At 44.7% G+C, this 17,860-nt stretch overlaps 1 protein-coding gene across 3 annotated transcripts in view; it reads left to right on the forward strand.

The window, feature by feature from the left end:
• The window catches only part of Qtgal (queuosine-tRNA galactosyltransferase), a 58,413-nt gene that overhangs the window by 20,858 nt on the left and 19,695 nt on the right, over positions 1-17,860 (forward strand). For all 3 annotated transcript variants that reach the window (XM_029483329.2, XM_021178458.3, XM_085829338.1), the window contains exons 4-6: positions 135-199; positions 6,801-6,866; positions 11,523-11,618. In XM_029483329.2, the coding sequence (XP_029339189.1) occupies positions 135-199; positions 6,801-6,866; positions 11,523-11,618 (227 nt within the window). The remainder of the gene's footprint in view (positions 1-134; positions 200-6,800; positions 6,867-11,522; positions 11,619-17,860) is intronic.

Below are 17,860 nucleotides of genomic sequence, written 5' to 3' on the forward strand. Positions count from 1 at the left end.
ATTCCTTCAGCATTGTCCCTGAGGTGTGGGTGGCCGTGTGGATTGACCTGGGCCTTCTTGGGGTGTAAAGCACACTGAGCTTCATGCTGCTGAACACTGATTTCTAAAAGAACTGTCTTCTCTTTTTCTAACAGTTGGATATTCTAAAAACCAAGCTGTCGCACAGAGCACAGGGTCTTACCTTTGCTTTTTGGATTCAGTAAGTAGCTCTCTGTTTTGTTGATAGTGGCTTTGCATATATTTTCCAAACAATGATTGGGAATTTTAGTAGGGTTCTTAAAAATACATTTTTAAATATGTTGGAATGAATCTCAAGAGTCAAGTTGAATAGGTTGTTGCTAGCATCTAATTAGCAATAAATAACATCATATAAAGTGTAAAAGAGGACCACAGGGGATATATAAATAAGCAGAATGCTAGCAAATATGATGCTTCAGGGATTAAGAAATGGAAATGGACAGCTCCAGGTCATAACAGCTAGAGCAAACTTTGAAGCAGATTCATAGGCAAAGCTAAGGAGAGGACGGGTAGGTGACAGGTAGACTTATACAGAAATTCAAATCAATCAAAGTTATATCAAAATTTGAATTTATGACCAAACAAATTAAAGCAAAATACTTCCACAAAGCAAGTTAAGTATTTTCTTACTGGTTTTTTTTTTTTTTTTTTTTTTTGCTTTGTTTTGTTTTGTTTTTGAGATGGGGTTTTCTGTATAGCCCTGGCTGTTCTGATACTCACTTTGTAGACCGGGCTGGCCTCGAACTCAAAGAGATCCACCTGCTCCTGCCCTCTGAGTGCTGGGATTAAAGGTGTGCACCACCACGCCCGGCATCAACTAAGTGTTTTCAGATGTAGGTAGTGCTGGTGAGATGGCTCAGTGGATAAGAGCACCCGACTGCTCTTCCGAAGGTCCGGAGTTCAAATCCCAGCAACCACATGGTGGCTTACAACCATCCGTAACAAGATCTGACTCCCTCTTCTGGTGTGTCAGATGTAGGTAGTATTTCAGACAGTGTGACTCAGCACCACGCTGACATCGTGAGTGTGCCTTATGCTGTGGCCTTGACTCCTAGTTGTCACCCCTTGGTGTCTCAGGGAAAGACTTGTATGCAGATTCGCCTCAGGTTGTTTATTATGACAGAAACAAGAAGCCGGTTACCGTGTGCTGGCTGAGTACTGGCAAAGACCCCCGGCAGATGGTCAGAGAACGGTCACTTTTATGGGATGCTCCGGAGTAGGACACTTGGTTGTGACAGATGAACAGACTCTGTACAGACTGTGCTGTCCTTGAAAGTTCTCGTGGAATAAAGCAAAGCAAAGAGTCTGTCTTAGACAATACAGCTTTTATGTACCTGAATTACTTCATAGGTTGGGCTCCTGGCTTCTTAGAAACATGCACACCAGGGCCCATGGAAATGGTAGCCATTGGACTATGCAGCTGTTACAGTTTTGTTCATTTCCAGTTGCTGATTCCAGGTACATGGAGGTGGGAGAATGTATAGACCAGGAGATGAAGCCTCCCTCCCATGCTCAGGACAAGAGGAGAACTGACCCACAGCGTTGCCTTGGGAGGTCTGACATTTTCAAATCAGAGTCCTGCATAATGTCATATTTACTGAATTTCAATAGCACATTTGTCAGTAACTTACTGAGGACAGATGTGGCCAGCTGGATGAGGAAGTGTGTCTGTCACATACCATGTGTGAGTCCGTTTTAATGTGAGGTTATTTATCAAACAGCTTTGGTGTTAGCTGTGTAGAACGCACTCAGCTCTAGGAAGCAGCTGAGGAAGGTCAGGCTTTGGCCAAGTGCAGGTATCTGGCAGCTGCTCTGCTGTGCTTAACCTAAGTTCTGGCTCCACCTTCAGGCACTAGCCATTCCCCTAAGCTGGAAACAGAACAAGCTGTTCACACAGAGATTGTGTATAGCTGGCTCTGGAAGATCATGAGATACATGGGAGTGGAAGGCAGGACTGGGACCCAAGGCTTGTATCTCATTTCTATCTCTTATAGCTAGCTCTTGGGAGGGAACTACAACATTTCCTGTGAGACTGTCTATAGTTTAGGTGGGCTTACCTTGTTTTAAAGTAGAAGTTATAACAGTCAGACTGTGGTCTTAAAGTGGATCCCAGTAAGCAAATCTCCCTCCACTAAGACAAGGCCCTATCACTTCAAGCTTCCATTGCTTCCTTGCCATACTAACCTGGGAACCTTTGACACGTGGGCAGTAGGGAGATACTTTCATTTTAAGATAGAGTGCCCAGAAAATGTCAGAGGCAATTTGAGGGGCTGCTGCTAAGGATGAGGCTGATCACCAACAACCAGACTGAGAGGAGGCATGTACAGCTTTCAGCTCCAGCTGCCAGGGCTGGAAATTGAACCAATAAATCACACCTGCCTGGTGAAGCCTCTGTAAGTCCCTATAAACAGAGGAGCTCAGAATGTGTCTGATGGAGACATGTGAAAGTTCCAGGGTGTATCCCATGGGAATAGAAAGCCCTATACTGAGTCCCTTGGGCCTCACCGTATCTGCCTTATCTGGCTGTTCACCTGTATTCTTTACTGTATCCCTTCCAGTCAGCTGAACATAGTTTGTTTTTCCTTGAGTCCTGTGCACCTATCAGATTACTCAGAAACCCCCCATTGGTAGCAAAGTAATATGGCATCTGACTTGGGCATGTTCTTGAAGGGTATGAGACCATAGCCAGGGATCCATGCTAGTCCAGATAGTATGAGGATTGCACTGGATGGGAAGTCCTAGCAGAGGTCTTCAGAGACAGCAGAGCTAAAGACAGAGCCCCATCATCCCCTTCAGGGTTCTTAGGAGCAAACTGAGAGATGACGTAGGACCACAGTTGATGATGTAGCACACGAGTGTCACCTCCAGTCTAACGTGACTCAGGATTTACGTGCTCTTGCTATGTGGGAGTTTGGGGAATGTGCATGGTTTGAGAGGGAGGGAGGGTGATACAAAGGAGAGCTTCTGCCTTGGGAAATATTCACCGGCCCAGCACATTCTGCTTGGCCCATCGAATAGCAGTGGATGGTCAGTGATTTGCTGTGTCATCCAGTGGCATGTGATAGTTGTCTGTGTGGTACGCTGACATTCTCTGGCTTCCATTTGTCACAAGAGTGACATCCTCAAGGATGGAGCCACAGGTGTTAGAGCTAAGCCAACAAGACCTTTGCAGAGACTCAACCACTCGAGGAGGGGATCCAGGTGTCAGATAGATTCGATTTACTGTCTACAGCTCCATGGTCAGGGCTTGACAGCATTGATGATAAGGGGGAAACACACATACCAGAGTTTTGTGGGTTAAGAAGCCCTTTGGCGTTTGAGAAGCATTGGACACTGCTTTTCAGAACAGGCTCAGGAAGTAACTGGGTTTGTATACTTACCCTTCATCGTTCCATTCATAGGGGTTAGGCCTAAACAGGATGCTTCTCCCTAAGTTTCCACATCTCATCCAAAAACCAAACACAGGAAGACCTAGAACAAGGTGACTGTGTTCTCTGTGGCAAGCACATTTGCTATGGTCTTTAGCATTTTCATTTGTTAATGTTCCCCCAAGGCCTCTCTGCACCAGTCATTTTCAAGGGTACCTTCTTAGAGAGACTTCACTGGGTGCCTGTCTTATCATTTATTCTCAGTTCCTTGACTAATACACTTTTGTGTTGCCCAAGCAGGCCAGAAAAGGATGTTGGGTCCTAAGGAGCCGGAGTAGCAGGTGGCTGTGATCTGTTTGATGTGTTGATGTTGGGAACTGAACTCAGTTTTTAGAAAGGCAGGAAGCCCCTGACTCTCTCTCCAGGCCCTCGATGCTCTTTCTGTGGTGCTTCCGGCTCCTTTTCTCAGGCCGCCCCATCATTCCACAGTGATGAGTCCCTGTTCATAATCGTGGAGTTTCAGCCCCTGTGGTGATTTCATGCATTCCAGAAATGCCAGTGATAATGTTTCAAATCTACTTCTCCCTGTGAAAAGAAAGCTCCAGGTAATATTCCTTGGCACGCGCCCTGAGATGAGCGTACTCTGCTTTCATGGTTGATGCAGACAGCATCTTGCATTTAGTCTGTTAGCTCCTCTATTTTGCATTGCAAATGTCAGCTGACTCTGGCTAACCCGGCACATCACAGTGAGCCTGCCACAGAGGGTCAGTTTTGCTTCCATGAGAGGGAAAGGGATTACCTTCTCCGAGGTGCAGTGACACTTCCTGGCTTGTTAGCAAAGTTCTCCTTTACTCTCATTTACAAAGAAAGACTTTTTCATTCTCCAGTCTCAGCTGCTTTCTTCTCTTTCTGGTGGCCTCCAAAAACAAAGAGCTTGTTTATATTATTAGTTTTCATGCTCTGTAAGGGTTAGTATTTGCTTCTCTGTTCACTCTTTGGAGTGAATGTCTGTTACCACATCTTCCTTAGTCTGGTCAATAAGTGTATTAATTCTTTTTGTTCTCTCTTTGCACTTATTGTAGTTGCTGACTCTCAACAGCAGAAGTGGTAGAAGTCACACTTGAATATTCCTTAGGCTCTTGAGACCAATACGGAGCATTTTGGCTTTTTTGCATAGATTCCTGAACTGAAAAATTGGAGTCTTGTTTAATTCTATGTGTATTATTAGTCAGAGCCCAGAGAGGTTGAACAGTAAGGCTGGGGGTGGAGGGTGGTAAGGGTGGTGGTGGAGGAAGAGGAGAAGGAGGAGGAGGAGGAGGAGGAGGCAGTGGTGGCATCAGCAGCGGTGGCGTTCTCAGTCCACTAATAAAAATGCTAATCTCTCCCAGATCCACCTTCACAGATAGAAGCATCAGGCCATTTTTCTGGGCAGCCTTTAGGCCAGTCAACTCATAAAATGAATCATCACATGTCCACCCTTTGCCAACCTGGCATGCATACACATCTCCTTCAGCAGCACTTGCTTGGGTCCAGCCAGAGTTAGGTACAGTTGTGACACACCATGCAACCATGCTGCTTATAACTGAACATATGTGGTCTCTTCCCCAAAGAGTCATAGTCCTCAAGTGATGTTGAGTCTTCTGGTGTCCCAAAACTGTCATGAGGGGAATAAGAGAGGGAAAAAAACAAATGTGTTAAACAGCAACAGGTTAACGTGGAAATGCATTTTAAGTTTGATACCCTCATTTCTGTAATTGGTCACATGATCATAGCTATTCTAACTACTCCCGAAGTCCACTCAGTGGTGAACGCAGTTGCGGCTGTTCAGATCAGCAAATCCAGGACAGAAGAACAGACACAGGATCTTGCCAACATACTTAAATTCAAACCCAAGGAAAATTTACCACATTACTTAATAAATGCACACATAGTGAAAATAATAAAAAAGAAAGGAGGGCAGCATGGCCTTAAAAGTTCAAACTGAGGTCACTGTGAGCCGAAGGTAGTCGGAAGCAAGCAGAGGCGTGAAGTGTTGGCGGTGGGTACTTCTGTACTTCTTTCTGCCTCCATTTCATAATTCTTTTTTTTTTTTTTTTTTGGTTTTTTGAGACAGGGTTTCTCTGTGTAGCCCTGGCTGTCCTGGAACTCACTTTGTAGACCAGGCTGGCCTCAAACTCAGAAATCCACCTGCCTCTGACTCCCAAGTGCTGGGATCAAAGGCATGCACCACCACTGCCTGGCTCCATTTCATAATCCTTTATCATGATTCTTCACCTCAGTGGAGTTGGCTCTTTATCTGGAAGCTGACTCACACATTTATTCTGGAAAAGGTCTGAGCCATTCATCGTGTACCTAGATGGTGTTTTTGTAATTTCTTACTGGCTTTAACCGCAAAGCCTGGTACTACTGAGAGACTCTAAGAAATCTCTCGCACTCCACTCTTCCTGGTTCTCTTGTAGAGCAGCCATCCATTTTCGTCAGTATTCTGGGCATACAACACAATTCCTTTAATTATCTGCTTATCTTGAGCACAAGGAGTCCAAAGTGGCAGGTGACCCCTTAACTTAGAAGTATTTCCCGTGTCACCTACTCCCACACCCCTTTAAATACTTAAATCTTTGTTGATTATTCATCCACTGAAAATACCTTATGTTACTAGGGAATGAAACATTGCTGCAGATAAATTCACAAAACCATATATATTGTGGAGCATATATAAGGAGCTGCCTGTTGTCAACACAGCAAGGACCTGCCACAACGCTGCTTCCAGAAACTTCCTGCTCACAGGGAGGGACCTCAATCTGGGCTTTTAGGGCCACACTGTCCTCATTTTTCTTTATTGTTTTCACTCTGTGTGCATTTATTAAGTAATGTGGTAAATTTTCCTAGGGTTTGAGTTTAAGTATGTGACGGGATCCTGCGTCTGGTCTGTCCTGGATTTGCTGATCTGAGCAGCTGCGACTGCGTTCACTTTGAGAGCAGTAATGTATGTAATTTGTTTCTCCGTCTGATACTTACGATCTGGATGTTCCATGTCAGGAAAGTGCGGTTTGAATCTCACTTGCGTAGAGGACCTTTTTCTACACAGATGGTAAAACCCCGAAGTCTTAGGGAGTCTGCCTCCAGCTTTACTGGATGATGATGCCAGAACACCTCTGAGAACAACTCTAAAACTTCACACAGGCACATGAGGGTCCCCTTGTTCTTCATCCGAACCACACTTGGACAGCCAGAATTTCCTTTTTTCTCATCAATCACATAATTGCTTTCCCTTGATGACTATAAAGAGGGTCCTGGTTTATGGGTATCCGAGCTGACTGCTCAACTTGTTTGCTGTTGTGTTCTTAGACTCTGTGCCTGTTCTTACTGGGCTGGAGCCGCTTCCCGTGCAGCTAAAATGTGTTCTTCATACAGGATGATGTCATGATGCCGCAGAGAGTGAGGATGCAGTACGAAGCGGCCGTTCAGCACCCAACGAGTGTGAGTACACCTGTCTTGTGTTGTCACCTCCTTTAATGAAATGCCAGTTTGGGTGGTTTTGTTGTTGTTGTTGTTTGTATTTTTTGAGGCAGGGGTTCTCTGTGTAGCTTTAGCTGTCCTACAACATGATCTGTAGATCAGGCTGGGTTCACACTCACAGAAATCTGCCTGCCTCTGCCTCTGCCTCCGGAGTACTAGGATTAAAGATGTAGGCCATCACCACTGGCACCAGTAATTTTTTAAAAATAGAGATATTCTTTGAGATTAGAAAGAATCTTTTTACAGTCAACTAGTCAAATCAGGGGGAGATTTGTAACTGCCATGTTGTGAGTGAGCCCTTCAGAATGGCTCCCTTTGGAGAGGAACATGCTTCTGGTTAATGGCAACAAGAGTAGGGACTGGAAATACAACTTCACCTTGCCGCCTGAGGTGTTCTTTTGAGAGAACTTCACTAAGTGAGATTAGATCTCTTAACTTCACCAAATAATAGAATTTCTGGGTAAGTTACTATGAAGTAGAATTGGAGTTTATGAAGACGATTCTAACATAGATTTAAGCAGGGCACCAACAGATGAGTATTTAGGAAAAGATACTACACCCCAGGTATGGACATAGATCTCTTAAGAGAGTCACTCAAGGGTCTTATCAATAGCTATACATAGGACTTTGATGGCTTCTAAAGTTACACTGTTTCTTTCCCTTCTTTGTTTCTTTTTGTAAATGAGATTGGAGAATACTTTCTGCGGCATATTGGACGGGATTAAAGGCCGATAAGGAAAACCATGGTCAGAAAGCTGAAGCTTGCTGTACTCTACTAGGTTACAGGGCATTAGGACATGTTCTTACTGTAAGCAAAGTTTACACTCATGAGAGATTTTCAAAACACTTGATGTTTTACAGCTGGAAAAGGAGCAGGCCAAATGCAGCCCATTTGTACATGCTTAGGCCGTAAGCATGCTAACACTCTCATTTGAAATAGCTCGGTAAAAAAGCAAATTGTCCCTATGTAGTCAACCTTTACAGCTGACTTTTATCAATTATCCTGGAATTCTCGACTCTCGGTTGGAGAACTACTTCAAGCAAACTCCTTCCTAGGTGAAGGGCTCCTTTCTCTTTCTGTGTCCCCTGCCTTTCTGTCCTGTTACAGTCATCATTTTGGAAAGCATCTGTCACTTTGAAACAGATAGAAAGGGGTGTCTCTCTCCCTCTCCCTCTCCCTCTCCGTCTCCCTCTCCCCCTCCCCCTCCCCTCCCCCTCCCCCTCCCTCTCCCTCCACCCCTCCCTCCCCCTTCCCCCACCCTCCCACTTGCTTTATGATGCTGGGATACCCTTTTCCCGGGTAGCGATTCATCCAGGACAGGTTGCTACTTCTTACCAGGGCGATTGACTCCATGTGAGATCAAGTTGGACTACTCTGGTTCTGATGAGCAAATTATTCAAAGGAAAAAACGCTCATCATAAAACCCCCTCCCTGAAGGATGCTTTTAGGCATTCAGTTAGTCCTCCTGTGATCAGGACAGATGGTTATCCTCTAACAGGCGCTGTTCTGTGGACCCCAAGTATAGCTCACATACTCGTCTTTTTTTTTTTTTTTTTTTTTTTACAAAATTGGCACCTTTTTCTTATTTCTCTCCTTCTCTTCCCTTTGATTCTGAGGACGACTCCCTGGCACTGGTGTGTATAGACACAGCCCTCAGGTCCGCCTCTCCTGGAATGGGGTGTTCCCTATCCTATTATCCTGACTATTTCAAGTCAGAGGTTGAAGGCTTATGTACTGAGCTGGAATTGCTGATGTATAAACATGCACGGCACAGGTGCCGTGGAGTATACCTGTAAGACAAGAGGAAATGCCTGACTGCCCTTGAAAGGTTTCTAGGCATGGGATAGTCCCTCTCCATCCCTGTGGCAGCTCTGTGACTCTCAGGGCTCGGGGTTGTTGTAGTAGGGAATGTGCCCAGATCAGTCCCTACCACTCAGACTGCCTGTCCCTCCCTGTCTTTCCAAACCCATCCTACCCAATCTACCCTTGATGCTGCTTTAGCCTTTAGCCACTTCTCTTTGCGTGTAGGGTAGATGCTCAACTTTCACACAGGAGATCTCAGAACCACTTCTAGTATAGAGTTTTAGGGCAGGGACACAAGCCACTCTGACCATGCAGGCAGTTGTGAGAGAAGAGATGGAAATACAGACAGAATATACATTGTCCTCCCAGGAGCAGAGGGGATCCATGAATACCATCACTGTGATTACAAAAGGTTCCGGGGGACCCAGGGTCCCAGAGTGTCTGCCAGACTTCTGTGAGGTATGTTTTGGAAAATGAAGATCTGTAAATAGAACCAGGGAACCACAAATTTGTGTAAATATATGTTTTTAGTAACTACAGACTCTAGAAATTTTTTTTTTTAAGTTCAAAAGCATAGACTATTCCATTTCATCCCCCTTTCTAATTGGGAAAGATGTCAGAAGGCCAACAGCATCTGACAACATGTGCTGTCATGGAGCTTATGGGAACTCCATCTGTACCACATAAAAGTGTCCCCAGGATTGGAATCACTGGATCTCACCCAGCAGTTCAGGGTTTTCTGCCTCAGCCTCCAGAGATGTTGGCAGGTCTCCTCATCGTATAGGGAAACAGACTGTTTTCTGGTGTGGTTTCTTTGTCAGGAGTAAGTTCCCCCAGGTAGATTTTTGTGCTGTGTATAAAGGGAATAAACCCTGGGGTTTCCAGAGCCCCCTCCCAGGGGCTGACAGTGAGGTAATGTTGTTTATAAAGTTGGACAACAAAAGACAAGCACAGCGTGAGAAGTACCCTGTTCTGAATTGAGCCAGCTTGGTGCCTCTGACTCTGTGGGGCATGGTCCCCTGTTGCTCTGCCTGTCCCAACAGTCATGCCCTTCTGAAATCAAGGCAGAGCTGGCCCCTGCCCTGGCTGAAAACAGGTATCTGAAGCTGGTATCCATGTTTTCATGTAAGATGCTGTGTGTTTACTCAAAAATGAGAGTTCCCAGTTTATTTTAATATTATATACACTGGAAACTTGTAAAGAGTTTTGTTAACAAGTATTGACATTTAAGAGTCATATTCTGTTCAGATATTTTAATTTCCACCCCAAACTGAAACTAAATAGATTGGCTACATTAACAAACTTAATTTTGCAGAGGTTGTGTGTGTGTGTGTGTGTGTGTGTGTGTGTGTGTGTGAGAGAGAGAGAGAGAGAGAGAGAGAAAAGAGAGAGATTCATTGAAATGAACTCTGATGTTTAGAGATGTTCAGAAATTTAAAACATAAAACCGTCAGTTTTTCTAACAGTGAAATCAACCTTGATTTGCATTTTTATACTGCTTAAGGTTCTAGATTATGACTTTTCTTGCTCAGCCTCATTGGGATCTTAGATACCCTGTCTAGTCTTTGGTAGAGAACCTCGTGCTGTATTTTCCTCCCACCTTGGAGTTGGGTGGAGTATCCCCGTCCTTTCTGTTTCTCTTCCTGACTCAGCATGTCAGGACCAATTGGCTCTGTAACACAAAATTAGCCTGAGAAGAAGCAGTTACTATGATTCTGGGGTTAAAATCATGGCTTACAACATCCCAATCTGTAGTTGCTGGTTGGTGGCTATGTTGATTATTATGTTTAGTTTGTTCAGAAGGAATGAAATGAATGTTGGCAGTATGTTTTTACCCTGTTGTTACTTCTAAGCCATTTACAAGAAAACCACTTGGGAAGGGAAGACCTCTGATGGCAACTGCTCTAATGCATTCCATTGAATCACTGCAGAATTGTTGGATTTTTAAGCTTTGGGCATTATTAGCAGCTCTAAATGTGATTTTATTTTTTATTCCTGTCATCTGTCTCCTCAACCTTTGCAGCCTGAATCAGTTCTGGAACTGAGAAGTTACTGTAGGAAACCTCATGTTGGTTCTACAAGATCCTTCAATGTCCACAGGGGTCTTCCCACTAGATTCATGAGCAGAGCTATAGGAGAAAGAGTGGTCATTAGCGCAGCTTCAAGGATACCAAAGGTAAAGGCAGGAAAATAATATCCCATGTATGTGGCCTGTTACAAACAAACATGGTGGTGAGTGGCTTCCGTACACATAAACACTAGATCTCCAATAGTTCTTTTCAGAATCCTTGTACATAGAATTGTGGGTGTCTGCAGTCAGTGTCAGCTTTACTCCTAGATATAGCAGTCGAACCACTTAGCCCATCTAGCAAAGCAGGAGCTTCATTTCTGGGTAAAGTCTCACCTACTCTTGTCACACAGTATGAGTACGGTGAGAGCCCCTAAGTAGAATTTCACTGACTTTTGTCTACCAGTGATGCAAGAATTTCAACCCAACTGCCATTTCACAGATTCTTGTTCCTTGTGTGAAGCCTAAACCCAAGTATACCATCACCAAGTGTGTTAGTCAGTTTTCCATCGCGGTGACCATGGCCTCGGCCACTTAAGGCAGAAAGAGCAAATGTTGGCTTATGTTTCTAGAGGGAACATGATATGGAAGCATAGCAGTGAGTAACAGCCATAGATCTCATGTGTGCCTGGCATCCTGCTCTCTCTTGCCCTTGATGCCAGGAATTTTTGCCTAAATCAGCCCCCAATCCATGGATTTCATACATACTTACAAAGTCTTAAAATATATTTGTTGTTTTCCACAGATCATAGGATGCCAAGTGAGGAGAGATCCCCCAGACTCTACAGAGCGATACACACGTTGGATCAACCAGTTGACGTCTGATCAGCTGCTGACACAGGTAACAATCAACGAGTTTGTGGCCTTTTATAGACTCACTCAACTGCTTCTGGTTAGAGCCCTCTGGGACAGTGTCCAACTTCTTGGCACATTCTGTCAGAGTGGGGACTTTGTATCTTCACTCATCTATATGCTCTTGAATAGACAATGTCTAGTTGGGGCATACCCATGTGGTTTTGAGCTTTGATGGGTCAGGTCAGTATTGGACATTATCTCAGGTATTGTGCTCAGAATCCAGCCCTGGCTGCCTGGAACTTGCCACATAGGCCAGGCAGTCCTCAAACTCAGAGATCACGTGTCTCTGCCTTCTGAGTTCTGAGCCTGAAGATGTATACTACCACTCCCACCATAGGAACTATAAAATAGAGGGTTCTGTGCCCGTCAGTGTTGACTAAGTGTGAATGTATATTTGAACCTTTTCTCAGGATTCAAATATTCATAAAACATTTACCAGAAATGTATTGAAGGACACCTCATAAAATTGGAAACCTAGTTAGGATGAAGGAGGATATAAGATTCAGGTGACAGGGCTTTAGTTCTAGCAGACCTTCAAAGAAGACCTAATTCCAATACTCCTCAAACTATTTCACAGAATAGAAACCGAAGGTACTCTACCTAATTTGTACTATGAAGCCACAATTACTCTGATACCTAAACCATACAAAGACCCAACAAAGAAAGAGAACTTTAGACCAATTTCCCTTATGAATATCGATTTAAAAAATACTCAATAAAATTCTCACAAACTGAATCCAAGAACACATCAAAATGATCATCCATCATGATCAAGTAGGCTTCATCTCAGGGATGCAGGAATGGTTCAATATACGGAAATCCATCAATGTAATCCACTATATAAGCAAACTCAAAGACCTTAGCACTAACATCAGCTAAGCAGCCCATTCTCAGAAGCCTTGCCCATTGAGGCCTTAGGAAGCAGCTGGGCACAGGGAAAAAATTCCTGAACAGAACACCAATGGCTTGTGCTGTAATATCAAGAATTGACAAATGGGACCTCATAAAATTGCAAAGCTTCTGTAAGGCAAAGAACACTGTCAATAAGACAAAAAGTCAACCAACAGATTGGGAAAAGATCTTTACCAACCATAAGAACTCAAGAAGTTAGACTTCAGAAAACCAAATAACTGTATTAAAAAATGGGGTACAAGCTTAGTGGTGTTGGCGCATGCCTTTAATTAAAGCACCTGGGAGGCAGAGGCAGGTGGATTTCTGAGTTCGAGGCAAGCCTGGTCTACAAAGTGAGTTCCAGGACAGCCAGGGCTACACAGAGAAACCCTGTCTCAAAAAACCAAAAACCAAAAACAAAACAAAAACAAAATAAGAAAACGGGGTACAGAGCCAAACAAAGATTTCTCAACTGAGGAAAACCGAATGGCTGTGAAGCACCTGAAAAAATGTTCAACATCCTTAATCATCAGGGAAACGCAAATCAAAACAATCTTGAGATTCCACTTCACACCAGTCAGAATGGCTAAGATCAAAAACTCAGGTGACAACAGATGCTGGCAAGGATGTGAAGAAAGAGGAACACTCCTCCATTGCTGGTGGGATTGCAAGCTTGTACAACCATTCTGGAAATCAGTTTGGTGGTCCCTCAAAAAATTGGACATTGTACTACCAGAAGATCCAGCAATACCACTCCTGCACATATACCCAGAAAATGTTCCAACTTGTAATAAGGACACATGCTCCACTATGTTCATAGCAGCCTTATTTATAATAGCCAGAAGCTGGGAAGAACCCAGATGTCCCTCAACAGAGGAATGGATATAGAAAATGTGGTACATTTACACAATGGAGTACTACTCAGCTATTAAAAACAATGAATTTAAGAAATTCTTAGCCAAATGGATGGACCTGGAGGACATCATCCTGAGTGAGGTAACCCACTCACAAAAGAACACACATGATATGCACTCACTGATAAGTGGAGATTAGCCCAGAAGCTCAGAATACCCAAGATACAATTTGCAAAACATATGAAACTCAAGAAGAAGGAAGACCACAGTGTGGATACTTCAATCCTTCTTAGAAGGAGGAACAAAATACCCATGGAAGGAGTTACAGAGACAAAGTTCAGAGCAGAGACTGAAGGAATGACCATCCAGAGACTGCCCTACCTAGGGATCCATCCCATAAACAACCATTAAACCCAGACACTATTGTGGATGCCAACAAGAGCTTGCTGACAGGAGTCTGCTAAAGCTGTCTTCTGGAAGGATCTGCCAGTGTCTGACAAATACAGAAGTGGATGCTCATAGTCATCCATTAGACGGAGCACAGGGTCCCCAATGAAGGAGCTAGCGAAGGTACCCAGGGAGCTGAAGGGGTTTGCAGTCCCATAGGGGGAACAACAATATGGACTAAGTAGTAGCTCCGTGGGACTAAACCACCAATCAAAGAAAACACATGGTGTGGGACTCATGACTCTAGCTGCATATGTAGCAGAGAATGGCCTAGTCGGTCATCAATGGGAGGAGAGGCCCTAGGTCCTGTGAAGGTTCTATTCCCCAGATAGGGGAAGACCAGGGCCAGGAATGGGAGTGAGTGGGTTGGGGAGCAGGGGGAGTGGGGAAGGGGATAGGGGATTTTTGGAGGGGAAACTAGGAAAGGGTTAACATTTGAAATGTAAATAAAGAAGATGTCTAATGAAACATTAAAAAAAAAGAAAAGAAAAGACTCAGGTGACAGGTCTACATCCTGAAGAGCTATAAAGGAGACCCCAAGAGACAGAAGGAACTCAGTCCCCCATACCAGAATTCTGGGAAAGACAACACAGTTGTGTTTGTGAGGATAAGGTGAATGTTTAGGGCCATTAAGCCCATGCCTCCTTTTATAAATTAAGGCTGTGTAGTGATTTGGGGGCCGATCTGTCTTGAGAGGTTTGCCCAGCTGCTTCCTAAGGCCTCAGTGGGCCAGGCTACTGAGAATGGGCTGCTTAGCTGATGTTGGTGCTAAGGTGAACTGAGGAGGTCTGTCATGGCCCTTACCTGTCCCACAGTGCCTGCCCCTCTTATAAACTGTTAATTACTGGGATAAATATAGTTAGTGTGTTAGGAGGTGCTAGAGGGACAACTGGGCAGACCATTACAGACCCTTCTGTTTATTTCTCCTGTTTACAGAGCATGCCTGCTCTAAACTTTTATTTTCTAGAGTTGGGAAATGTTGAACATACAGATGTACAGAGAACAAGGTGATATCTTGAATGGTCCCAGGCTTCCTCAGCACACTGCGTGTTTCTGAGACACCATGCTCAGGCCTTACACACCATTACTTTATATATCACTGGAGGAAGGTCTACTATGTATAAAGTCATTGTGATGATGCTATGCGTACCCTTCTCTCTCTGGGGTTCTAACACTCCTGCTACAATTCCTGTTCCTCATATTTTTGTCTTTGCTGGTAGGACCCGAGTCTTCAGTTCTAATAGAGAATATGTTGCTGAATGCCCACGTGACTGAGCTGTCAGTGAATCACGGTTGATATTGGCTTGAGGTTAGCTTTTCCACCCCGGGAATCACTTCTGTGTTTCAACAGCCTTTCTGGAACATTGGTGCCCTTAGTCAGCAGCATCCTACCTCCTTCCAGACCTTGTGCGGTAGTTGCAGCCCTCTCCTAGTGGGGGAAGAGTCTGTTCTGATGTCTGACCCTTCCCACCGTGTACATTCTGCATCTGCTTCAACTGTGCATCGTATGAAGCTTAACGTGGACTTCTCTTGCCATTGTGTTGAGCTATCCTAGCTCACTGCCAGGCTCCAGTCTAAGTCTAAAAGGGAAGATGAAAATGCCACAACATTAAACCTGGCCCTAGACATAGACAGTGGGCCTGACCGCCCACACATGCACTCAGCTGTGATAGCAGTCTGGGGATATCCCTTCTGTGAGGCCAGGGATCGAGGATGACATCCCTGTCGTAAAGCCAGGATGCAGGGATCTCTATACTCTGAAGTCAAGGGTCAGAGACAACTTAAGGAACTTAGGGCTCAGTTTTATTGTTTGTAAATTTTGAGAGCTACTAGGCTTAGCTGTTTTCATGGCTGACCACTCTGTAATCTGTTCATTTGAAGACCTTTAACAAAATTAAATAAAGGAAAAATATTACCACTGACGTAGAAGGCATTGTATGTGGTCCCCATATTGTAGGTTGTGGTGACCCAGGGACCCTATTGTCTGTAGACATGAGAGGCCACTGGGGCCTCTTGCTGACCGCCCCCCCCCCCAGCACTGAGCTTCCCACCATGGTGATAATGGACTAAACCCTGAACCGTAAGCCAGTTCATTGAAGACAATTAAATGTTTTCTTTATAAGGGTTGCCATAAAACTCTAAGACAGGTTGTCTGTGTTTCTGCCCTTGCAGTAATATGTGGTCTGAAGTGGTTCTCTATGATGAGGTATTTATGTTCTGCTTTCCCACCTGCCTCAGGGACAGACATAGAATCCCTAGCATTTGCAGAGTGGCTGGATGCAGTAGCATGGCCCTCAGGAATCTGTACATTTACAGGTGGACACTAGAGCTGTCTGTTCACATAGCCTGAGACCATTGTCCTAGAGGGAGATGCCAGGGACCAACTATTCAGCTTGTAGCCGAAGCTAGTGATGGTAACTGACCCATCGAGCCTATGAGTAATGGGGTTGCCTAGCTTAACCCCTTCCCCCCACCACGCCTGATCCAGCGGCACCTGTCCACCACAGGTAAGCCAGACCCTCTCATTTCTCGTTCGAATGGTCCGAACCTTTTTATCCTTCACTAGTTTCATAACTAGTCTTAAACGACTTTTTTTGTAAGCCAGGAAGTATGTTAGTCTGCTCTTGTTCACATAAGATGAATGGACGGGAATAAGTTTAAATGTTGAACCAAGCCATCATCTGTGGAATCTTCATGAGCTGGAGAAAGCCAGTTCTTTGGGAATCTTTTCCTATGCTCACAATGACCATGATAGTGCAGTGACCCTGTCCTTGGAACTGAGCACATTGGCATGATGTTCGTGTGTATAATGACATCACAAGACACAAGGCACCCACAGAGGGCCAAAACACGGCAGGCTGGCAAGGTTTGCCACCATAACTTCAGAGAGTGGTTTCTCTGCATGAGTGTGGTGAGAAGAGCCTCCCAGAACCAGGTACTTCCAGATGACTTGTGTTCACAGGTCCCATGCCACTGTCAGTTTGTCTAACATTTAAAACTGTTTGTGGGTGAGCTGCCAGCATCTTTGCTGTCTTCTTTTGCTCAGTGTGACTTGGTGACTGAGTCTGAGCTCTAGTTGGAGTAAATAGGGACCCACATGTCCGAGTGAGCAGCTCTCTGGCACCACAAACTCTCCTGGATCCTGTCGGTCAGACTGAGAGTTTAAGACCTGACTGAAACCTAAGTGCGTAGTTTTCAGTTCATCTGATAGTGAGATCTGGATTCTCAATACACAAGGGTAGTGATGGTGTCTATCGGGTCATCCATGTCTCAGCAGCTGGCAGAACTGAGCCTTGGGGCTCAGGCAGACTCCATGACATATCTGGGCCACATGCTTATCCAAGTCTGTCTCCTTGCTCCTGCCAGTGTGAGTGTACAGACATGAGTTCTCAGGTGCACACCACGAGATGGACTTGCCAGCTCACACTGTAATCCTATTTTTAGTCTTTTTGAGGAACTGTTGAACTGTTTTTCTGCTACCAGCAGCGGGGTCGGGGGGAAGTTCTTTGATTTCTCCACAGCTTTTATCATCATTGATTTGGGGGGCTTTGATAGCACTCTCCTGCTAGGGATAAGGCAACTCTCTCTCTCACAGGGGTTTAACTCGCATTTCTCTAGTGCCAAGCTAAGCTGAGCAGCTGTTGATGTGTTGAGCTCACTGTGTCTTCTGTAGATAAATGCCTGACCACATCTTTTGCCCTTTTTAAGTGGAGCTGTTAGGGTTTTGCTGTGGATTGGTAGGAACTTTGTCAACATCTGGACCGGCCTCCTACACTGAGGGTTGTCTTTTCAGACTGACTGTAGTCTTTGATGCAGACAACTCTTAACTTGGAGAGTGTGCTTCTGTGTGTAGTGCAAGGGTGTGTGTGTCTGTGTGTCTTCACGCACACACAAATGTGTTACAAACTTTCTGATCACTGCATCTCAAAGGTCTGCCTATGCTAGGGAATGTGGAAGTCCCGTCCTGGTTATTGTGATCCCTTGTGGTCAGCAGAGCTGGTCCAAGTGTTTCAGGACCCTGAGAAAGGCACCACAA

This window comes from Mus caroli, unplaced genomic scaffold (assembly GCF_978045245.1).
Source record: "Mus caroli unplaced genomic scaffold, Mus_caroli_1 scaffold_13, whole genome shotgun sequence".
NCBI classification, from domain to species: domain Eukaryota; kingdom Metazoa; phylum Chordata; class Mammalia; order Rodentia; family Muridae; genus Mus; species Mus caroli.